This window comes from Tursiops truncatus, chromosome 14 (assembly GCF_011762595.2).
Source record: "Tursiops truncatus isolate mTurTru1 chromosome 14, mTurTru1.mat.Y, whole genome shotgun sequence".
In the NCBI taxonomy this organism is placed as follows: domain Eukaryota; kingdom Metazoa; phylum Chordata; class Mammalia; order Artiodactyla; family Delphinidae; genus Tursiops; species Tursiops truncatus.
The window spans coordinates 30925833-30936123 of record NC_047047.1 but is presented as its reverse complement, the minus strand read 5'-3'; the positions used below and the strand labels follow the sequence as shown (position 1 = coordinate 30936123).

Sequence of the window (10291 nt, the reverse complement as noted above, 5' to 3'; positions counted from 1 at the left end):
TTTTGTCTTCCTAGGTAGGTTTATTCCTAGGTATTTTATTCTTTTTGTTGCAGTGGTAAATGGGAGTGTTTCCTTAATTTCTCTTTCAGATATTTCATCATTAGTGTATAGGAATGCAAGAGATTTCTGTGCATTAATTTTGTATCCTGCAACTTTACCAAATTCATTGATTAGCTCTAGCAGTTTTCTGGTGGCATCTTGCATATTCTCTATGTATAGTATCAAGTCATCTGCAAACAGTGACAGTTTTACTTCTTCTTTTCCAATTTGTATTCCTTTTATTTCTTTTTCTTCTCTGATTGCCATGGCTAGGACTTCCAAAACTATGTTGAATAATAGTGGTGAGAGTGCCCATCCTTGTCTTGTTCCTGATCTTAGAGGAAATGCTTTCAGTTTTTCACCATTGAGAGTGACGTTTGTTATGGGTTTGTCGTATATGGCCTTTATTATGTTGAGGTAGGTTCCCTCTATGCCCACTTTCTGGAGAGCCTTTATCATAAATGGGTGTTGAATTTTGTCAAAAGCTTTTTCTGCATCTATTGAGATGACCATATGGTTTTTATTCTTCAATTTCTTAATATGGTGTATCACATGGATTGATTTGCATATATTGAAGAATCCTTGCATCCCTGGGATAAATCCCACTTGATCATGGTGTACGATCCTTTTAATGTGTTGTTGGATCCTGTTTGCTAGTATTTTGTTGAGGATTTTTTTTGTGTGTGTGTGGTACGCGGGCCTCTCGCTGTTGTGGCCTCTCCCACTGCGGAGCACAGGCTCCAGATGCGCAGGCTCAGCGGCCATGGTTTCATGGGCCTAGCCACTCCTCGGCATGTGGGATCTTCCCGGACTGGGGCACAAACCCGTGTCCGCTGCATCGGCAGGCGGACTCTCAACCACTGCGCCACCAGGGAAGGCCTGCTGAGGAGTTTTGCATCTATGTTCATCAGTGATAATGGTCTGTAATTTTCTTTTTTTTTAGTATCTTTGTCTGGTTTTGGTAGCAGGGTGATGGTGGCCTCACAGAATGAGTTTGGGAGTGTTCCTTCCTCTACAAATTTTTGGAAGAGTTTGAGAAGAATGGGTGTTAGCTCTTCTCTAAATGTTTGATAGAATTCGCCTGTGCAGCCATCTGCTCCTGGGCTTTTGTTTGTTGGAAAGTTTTTAATCACAGTTTCAATTTCAGTGCTTGTGATTGGTCTGTTCATATTTTCTATTTCTCCCTGATTCCGTCTTGGCAGGTTGTGCATTTCTAAGAATTTGTCCATTTCTTCCAGGTTGTCCATTTTATTGGCATAGAGTTGCTTGCAGTAGTCTGTTAGGATGCTTTGTATTTCTGCGGTGTCTGTTGTCACTTCTGCTTTTTCATTTCTAATTTTACTGATCTGAGTCCTCTCCCTCTTTTTCTTGATGAGTCTGGCTAATGGTTTATCAGTTTTGTTTATCTTCTCAAAGAACCATCTTTTACTTTTATTGATCTTTGTTATTGTTTCTATTTCATTTATTTCTTCTCTGATCTTTATGATTTCTTTCCTTCTGCTAACTTTGGGTTTTGTTTGTTCTTCTTTCTCTAGTTCCTTTAGGTGTAATGTGAGATTGTTTATTTGAGGTTTTTCTTATTTCTTGAGGTAGGCTTGTATAGCTATAGAATTCCCTCTTAGAACTGCTTTTGCTGCCTCCCATAAGTTTTGGATCATCGTGTTTTCATTGTCATCTGTCTCTAGGTATTTTTTGATTTCTTCAGTGATCTCTTGGTTATTTAGTAATGTATCATTTAGCCTCCCTGTGTTTGTGTTTTTTACGTTTTTTTCCCTGTTAATCATTTCCAATCTCATAGTGTTGTGGTCAGAAAAGATGCTTGATATGATTTCAATTTTCTTAAATTTACTGAGGCTTGATTTGTGATCCAAGGTGTGATCTATCCTGGAGAATGTTCCATGCGCACTTGAGAAGAAAGTGCAATCTGCTGTTTTTGGTTGGAATGTCCTATAAATATCAATTAAATCTATCTGGTCTATTGTGCCATTTAAAGCTTCTGTTTTCTTATTTATTTACTCATAATCTTTTTATAATAGTAACATCAAAGATCACTGATTGCAGATCACCATAGCAAACATAATAATAATGAAAAATTTTGAAATATTGAGAGAATTACCTAAATGTGACACAGAGACATGAAGTGAGCAAATGCTGTTGGAAAAATGGCACCAAAATACTTGCTCAACACAGTGTTGCCACAAAGCTTCAATTTGTAAAAAACAAAATATCTTCAGCGCACAATAAAGCAAAGTCTGCCTGTATAGTACCTTCTCCTTTACTTCATGAAAAATCACACTTTGAGCTAATACAATTTCATAGTTGATTGATTTTATTGCTCAGTGTCCTTATCACATATGAATAAATTCACATATTACATACCTATATTGTAACAAAAGAAACTGTACATGTCGTTTTCAAATTTTCAGGAAGCCTTCTTGGAAATTTAATTGGGGACACAAAGCTGATTCGTGAACCACAAGGCAAGGGAATTTACTTGAAGGCTGGGGTTAGGGGATAAAATGGGATATAGATGGTGTCAATAAAGTACCATAATTAACCATGAGTCCAACCCATAACTCTAATGAGATCCTTATGGTGCATACATGTGTCACAATCCACTCATGGCAGTTGGAACTGTTAGCATATTAATTACTGAAGAAACATTTATATGGAGAGTTGAGAAACCAGATTTGCATCTTGTATCACTAAAGGGCTTATTTGACAGGCAAAGAGTTTAGAATAATCAGAAATGCTTTCTTTACCTTTTCCTTTATAATGCATACTCATTCATTCCAGAAATAGTGACTAAGCCGCAAGCACGGACTATGTGTCAGGAGATTAAAACTGAGCCAAGTATGCCCATGTCTTCTAGAAGCTTAGAGTCCAGTTCTTCTTGCAGAAGAAAGAGATGCAAATACAGTGCAGTCAGTTCATTGCCAATGGTGCAGTGAAAGATAAGAACCGTGTCCCTAACGCCCAGGCAATCATCTGCCTGGGATTGCTTCAGGGCTGGATCCAAGAATGCAGGCCATGCCAGCTCTGCACACAGATGAGCACGAATGCTTTTCAGAGGAAGCAAGAGAGTTTCCTCCAGAGATAGTACTCTGTCTTCCCCTAGGTGGGACCCATAAGAAACGAAGACCCCACAGTCCCTGACAATAGAGCAGGGACACAATAACTTTTAGACTCAAACATTTTCTAATCAGCCATAGGCAGCTCTCAACAGAACAGTCATAGGAATGTCTGACTTGAAGCAAAACACACCCCCATATATCCACTTGAGGTGTAGCATTGTTAAAAACAGGCTACTTCATAGTTCTCAAAGTGTGGTCCACGGACCAGCAGTATAAGCATCATTTGGGAGCTTGTTAGAAATGCAAAGATCCCACTCCAGACCTACTGATAATAAACTCAGGGATGCAGCCCAGAAGTCTGTGTTTTAAGAAGCCTTGCAGGCTACTCTGGTACTCGATAATGTTTAGAGCTATTCACCTAATTCAAACTAGAGGACAAATGCTTAATTTTGTTAACAGAGTAGTTATCTTAAGCCATTCTCATGGACTTTGTCTGGACAGCAGAACTGGCTATGTGTCATGGAAGTGTCTCCTTTGCAACAAGAGAACCACACCTTCGGTACAAAGGAGGTTGCAGGAGATGCTCCTCATCCAGTGCAAGCAAGAAGGACACTGAGACACTGAAGACAATCTAAGAAGAAAGGGGACTCAAAAAGAAGTCCTCTTCTCATGCCATAAGAAGATAAGCAGGAGAAACGGAATGTTGTGATGGTGGAGCCATAGCAGGGGCCCATGGGGGACTAGCCAAGCCTGGCATCCCCCTGCTCCTTGTGCACCACACTGACCACACTCACTCTATTAAATGGAATGAGCCAGTGTGGCTACCCTGAGAGAAGGAAGAGGGGCCGGTGTCAAAAACCAGGTAGAGGACTTCCCTGGTGGTGCAGTAGTTGAGAGTTCGCCTGCCGATGCAGGGGACACGGGTTCGTGCCCCGGTCTGGGAAGATCCCACGTGCCGCGGAGCGGCTGGGCACGTGAGCCATGGCTGCTGAGCCTGCGCGTCCGGAGCCTGTGCTCCGCAACGGGAGAGGCCACAGCAGTGAGAGGCCCGCGTACAGCAAAAAAAAAAAAAAAGGTAGATTGCATTCTGCATTCCATTACACAGTACTATAGCAGTAGAGATGTAAGGGCAACAAAGTGCAAGGATCCAACATAAATTAGGAGCAAATCTTGAACACTTCTGGAGGGGAAAAAAACAAGCAAAATAAACTCACCAGGTGCTTTATTTCACCTTAACATTTTATAAAATAAATTTTAAGAGAGAGATTTACAGAGACCTAAACAGTTGAACTTGACATAAAACACAGTAAAGTTCCCAGATGTCAAAAAGGACCTGGGCATATGTGATCTTTCTACTGTCATCATCCCATGCTAACTATATCTCCACATTTTCTATCATTTCATTTCCAACAGCCAAACTAAGAGGTGTACCTAAAAAGCTGAATTTGTTTCGACTCAATGAGAAGTTGCCAGTAAGATTTCAATTTAATAAGATTCCACCTGGTCTTTTCAAGCTTTCTTTCCTTGACCCGTACGACAGATTTTGTCAAATCTGGCCACCTCTGCATCTACCTAAACAAACATGGACTAAATCAGAGTTAAAGTCACTGATAAGGGAGAAGAGGCACATCTCCCAATTCACAACAGAGTTTCAAGACATTCTCAGGTAGCAAAGAAACACTAATAGAATTCAGAAGCTCTCTATCCCATCTCATTTTTCTTATGCGCTTTCACTTCACCAGTCCAACCATTAATGCAGAAGGGACTCTAGGGCAGCTATCCCAAGAAGGCATCTGGTCACTTTCTACTCATCCCAAATATCCAACCTGAAAATGATAGTAAGTAGAGATGTGATGTTGGCCTCTGGAGGAGAAATATGAAAAAATGTCCCCAGAGTTATCCGTGGTACTGCCATTCAGTTCTGCCATGTTATGCTTACAGATATGTTTGTTGAGGGATTTTCCTCTTAAACATTTCATTAAGGGTCTCTTCAACCTTATCCATCTTCTGTTTGTCCCTCCTAACGAGGAAGGAGCTGACAAGTCCACCCACAACCAAGAGGAAGCTCCCAGAACCTTCTAAGAAGGGAAGTAGCTCAAATCCGACCTAAGCTTTGTAGTGTTCAGTTGCTTCTAGCTTGCCTTCTTGTTGGCAATAAAGACCGTCTAATCACACTAGTTGGAAGCCAAGAATTATGCAATTAACTTTTAATTACATTTAAAAATGCTACAGAAAACACTGGGTTATGTGAGACCCCATAAAGGGGACCTTGCTTGTTCTGTGAGGTCCTGGGCGACTTCTCAGGGGAGGTGATCTAGCCGATGAATACGTGTTAACTGGGGTACATGCAGGTGTGCAGACAAAGCAGGGAGGTTAGCAAGCAATTAGGCAGAAGACGCTACAAGTGTAAAGCAGCAGGGTGTGTGGAAGGGACAGGAAGGTGACAGGAGGCTGAAGTGCAGAAAGTGAAGGGGAGAGAGGTGGAGAGGGGTGAAGTGGAGAGGTGGGGGGCCACGCCTGCACGTCATGCAGGCCTTTTGGGGGCTGAGGCAATTTGCATTTTCTCCTGTGAGGCTGCAGTGGTGCTGTAGGCTCAAGACCAATGCAAGTTGTTGCCCAATTGCTCCTCCAGGCCACCTGGGCTCGGGCCCTGGCGGGGCGGTGGGGGGAGTGGGGAGGGCTGACTGTCCCTGTGCTCAGAGCACTCCATTGGGTGGCCCAGGCACTGGTCTTGGCATGAGAGTTTGTCTCACTCACAGACAGCCCATCCAGCCTGCCCAGATCGCACTTTGAGACGCTCTCCTGCCATTCCCTGGGCAAGTTGCACCTGCCCCCAGGAGCAGACTGGGAAGGAGGGGGCAGGGACTGGAAGCAATAGGAAGACTTCTTCCTCATTCCCGCTGAATAGAGCCAGACACCCGTCCGATAAGGCCAGATTGGAAGTGCCTAAATTTCGTCTACCTGAACATGGTGGCATGTTTCCAGAAGCTCAGGTGCCCAGTTTACAAGTATGTCAGCCTGGCATCTAGATGATGAATTAGTCCGCCTTTGATTAATACTTAATAAATCATGTGTTTTGCTTTGTCTTTTGGGTTCCCCTTGGGACACTGTTGGATGCAGAATTCGATAAATACCCGATAAGACACGTTGGCCATCAACCCACAGACGGGTTGGTCTGAGTGGTGGCTGCCTGGCTGATGTCAGCACTTCCTGGCTGGTGTCATGTGCTTACACGTATGTGGTGAAGCAGACTCCTACTGACCCCCCCTGAAGACCCTGGCCACTGTCAGGCCCTCTGGCCACCATCTGAGCACCAGCCTCCTGTCTCACCCTTTTTATGAAGCTCTGGCTTCTAGGCTACACCATCTGGAAACCACCATACATAGTATATACTGAATTTTCATTTGGTATATGTGGAGGGAGGGCAAGTTAAGTGAAACCTTTGTTAAAGATTTAATAAAAGCAAAAGACAGTGACGACAAGAAAGGGAAAGGGGAATAATAATAGTATTCACCATCTATTGAGCACCCGCTCTGTTCCAGATGTTTTGCAAACATTATTGCTCATCGTGACTCAGTGCCTGCAAGGTTAGTGTTATTGCTCCCATTTAGCAGATGAAGTGGAGCTCAAGGAGGTTCAGGGACTTGGCAGATCGTCACAGTCAAAAAAGGGCAGGTCTGGGGTTCACATTTGACAACTACACAGTGCTTCCATGCAGCAAGGGGGCAAGCCGGTTGCACTGTGAAGACAAAACCCCAGCTGCTCTGCACCAAGTCTCTGTACACCCAGGGTACTTAGCAAATACACTGCCTACAGCAATCTTGTCAACATCTGTCTGTGTTCCTAAGTATCCTGCTCTCCTCTCGCTCCCTTCCTTAATCCCGCCCTGAGAGAAGAGATGCATTCCAGATCGCTGTCCCCAGCTCCTCACCCCTCCCTCCAGTCTCCAGGCATTTCCTGTTTGAAAATCATCACTGCCTCTGGGATGATGGGAAATCAGCACTGGGCAGTAATGACCCTCCTCAGAGACTGTTTTTAAGGAATTTGGAGCCAGTGTTGAGTGGGTGAGCAAAATCATGGCTTCATGCTTTCCAAAGACCTTCAGCAGGTTTCCCACGATGGCCAGGAAGTGGAGGCAGATGAAATGAGAGTTTGAAATGATAGCCTCGGGGCTTCCCTGGCGGTCCTGGGGTTAAGACTCTGCACTTCTAGTGCAGGGGTTGCAAGTTCGATCCCTGGCCGGGGAACTGAGACCCTCCATGACGCACGGTGCAGCCAAAAAATATTTATTTATAAAATTCATAAATAAATTGAAATGATAGCCTCTGCCTCTTAATTACTTGAGTCCTATCCTTTTAGGTGACTGGAGGCTCAGTTCCCTGGCTGACGTTAGTAGAGCCTCAAGTCAGTAGCCTGTCTCAACATACAGAGATGACATTACAGATAGTGATGGCATGGGTGACAGCAGTGGGGATCAGAGCCCAAATGAGGTCCCAGAATAATCATCAAATCAAAGGTGATATGGACTTAGTAGGGGGCAGAAGTGAGGAAGAGCTGCCTAGTAGGCGGCCTGCCCTGCAGCCGGGAGAGCCCTCCCACTACATTAAGGAACTGGTCCCATGGACAGTGCTCGAGCATCCAACCATAAAGTGGTCCAGGCCAGCCCTGACGCTAAGACATCAAAAGATATTTAATGACTTTTGTATTTACCAGAATTTTCTAAGGAAAAAGACTGCAGGTAGGGGACCCAACATTCTGATAATAAGCTTGGGGTATGAGAGGAGGGAGACATGGTGCAGTCAGAGTGGATAACGGCCAAATTACCTTGTAAAAGACTCTAAATCAAATTAACTGCAAGGGTACAAGAGCTTCCCTTTTATGAATGGGGTGTGCAAGGTGGAGACAAAAGTGAGGACAGGCTACTTACCGCCACCCTTCTTTTGTCCTTCCCGTGCTTCTCCGTATGTCACCCATCCTCTCATTGGCTAGAAGGGGCTCACAATTGCTTGCCTTCCCAGAGTGACCACAGGTCTCTCTTTAACCCTGATGATGGGGTATTTGCAGAGTCCAGTCTTAGAATATTGTTATGTAAATCTTTGTGCCTCTTAAATTTCAGGGCCCTGAAAGGAATCCCCCGTTACCCCTTCTTTGCTGCCCTTTGTTGGGAATCCGTCAGCCTGACCGTCACATCCTCCCTCCATGGGTACCACCTGGGGCCAGTGACAGTTAATGGGATTGCCAACAGTTTGAGTGTGGTCCATACCTGACTTATCTCTGTAGCACTATCTTAACTTCTGTTCTGGACCATTCTTTGTTAAATGTGCAGCTGTTTGGGCGGGTGGGTGAATGATTTGATGCAGGAATGACCAGATGAAGAAATGAGTGAATAAATTTGCAGGATAGCTCCCTGGGGTAAAAGATGAAACTTCTACCCGTGGAACGTTTTTTTCTCTATACAAAACTACAGCAGAGGGGCTTCCCTGGTGGCACAGTGGTTGAGAGTCCGCCTGCCGATGCAGGGGACACGGGTTCGTGTCCCGGTCCGGGAAGATCCCACATGCCGCGGAGCGGCTGGGCCCGTGAGCCATGGCCGCTGAGCCTGCGCGTCCAGAGCCTGCGCTCCGCAACGGGAGAGGCCACAGCAGTGAGAGGCCCGCCTACCGCAAAAAAAAAAAAAAAAAAAAAATTGAGACACAATTGAGTGTGGAACTCTCTGCCTGGGTCATGCTCTAACTAACTGAGCTATTCTGCCCAGAAAGACACCTGCCTTGCTTGGGCCCATTACTATAATTATGGCCACACCACCAGGTACCTCTTGAGAGCAGGACTCTTGGAAAGCAGGTGGCTGGAGATTTCTACTGACTTGTTCTGTTTTTTCCTTTTCAGATTATCAAGGAGCTCCCTCCACCCCCTGCTGAGGAAAGTGAGGTGAGTGACTAGGTGGACAGGATGGTGGAGTGGGGCAGAGAGCTGACTGGGCAGCCCGAGACTCAGGCCTCTGCAAAGCAGAGCTAAGTCAAGCCCAGACTCCCACTGAGTGCAAAGCAGCAAAGAGGGAGGTAGGTCTCTGGCTCTTTCCTAACCAAGGTTGAACAGGAACTGAAGTGAACTGGCAGCCCGAGGCAGAATAGTTTTTGGAAGGTTTTCTCCTTGCAAGAAAAATTTGAAATGCAAACATAAGTAGTTTTATACGTACAATTATTTGGAGCCCCAAGGTACTGATTTTTCCTGTAATACAGACACCTGATGGATCTCTTCTCCCTGCAGAGACTTATGCTTTATATGTGTAGATCAGAGTGAATTTGCCACATCGTCCAAACAATCAGCGGTTCTAGAAACAGATGGTGCTGAAGTTTGCCAGGCAGTAAAGAAAATACAGTGGAGGGGGATATGCTAGTATGCCAGCCTTGCATAGGACATTAGACCCTCATCATTTAAAGGAAGAAAAATGACTTAAATGCCACCGTAAGTTGTCCAACAAGCAGGTCTGGTGCATGTGTGGCCTGGAGGCGTTAAAGGCTAATGGTGAGAAGGAGAATCCCTGGGCAGCAGTGCCTGCCCAGTGCTTTTCCTGATCCTCCGATTACTCCTGGGTTAGCTGGCCTCCCTCAATGCAACAGTAACCAATTTAGAAGCCAGAGTCCAGGTCTGCAAACTTAGTGGGATCAGAAGATATACTGGTGAGGTTTCAAGTTCATTGTCCTTAATCCGTAAGGTCTGTTGTTGCAAAGCGAGCAACACCCCCTCACCACTCGTCTTCCCAATGCCTTTGTCAAGTTGCCTACATACAGAAAAAAAATAATAATAATAAGGATTACATTTAAAATTCCATGTGGCTCTTATATCCTGAATTCTAAGCTTGTAAGCTAAGGGATTTAATAACTGCAATCAATTAAAGCGCATCTTGTTGGAATGCTAACTTTCTGCCCAGAAATCAGAGGAGGAAATTACATTTCTGTGCACAGAGGAGGGAGGAAAAAAAAACTCTCCTGACATCCACAAAAGCCTTTTCTTAATCCTTCAAGAGAAAGCACCGTGGCTAGTTCCCCGGGTTCCAGCTTGGCTGTGGTTCTGTTGTGTGCAGCTGTGTCTTATACTCCCAGAGAAAAATAGGGCGAGAAGCTCTCGCTGAGGTTGCTCTGTTTGCCCTGAGGTGAAGAATGTTCCCTTCACTCATT

General features: G+C 44.7%; 1 protein-coding gene across 6 annotated transcripts in view; it reads left to right on the top strand.

The window, feature by feature from the left end:
* The window catches only part of ANTXR1 (ANTXR cell adhesion molecule 1), a 266303-nt gene that overhangs the window by 156623 nt on the left and 99389 nt on the right, over positions 1–10291 (top strand). For all 6 annotated transcript variants that reach the window (XM_073791293.1, XM_033838374.2, XM_073791292.1 and 3 more), the window contains exon 14: positions 9000–9041. In XM_073791293.1, the coding sequence (XP_073647394.1) occupies positions 9000–9041 (42 nt within the window). The remainder of the gene's footprint in view (positions 1–8999; positions 9042–10291) is intronic.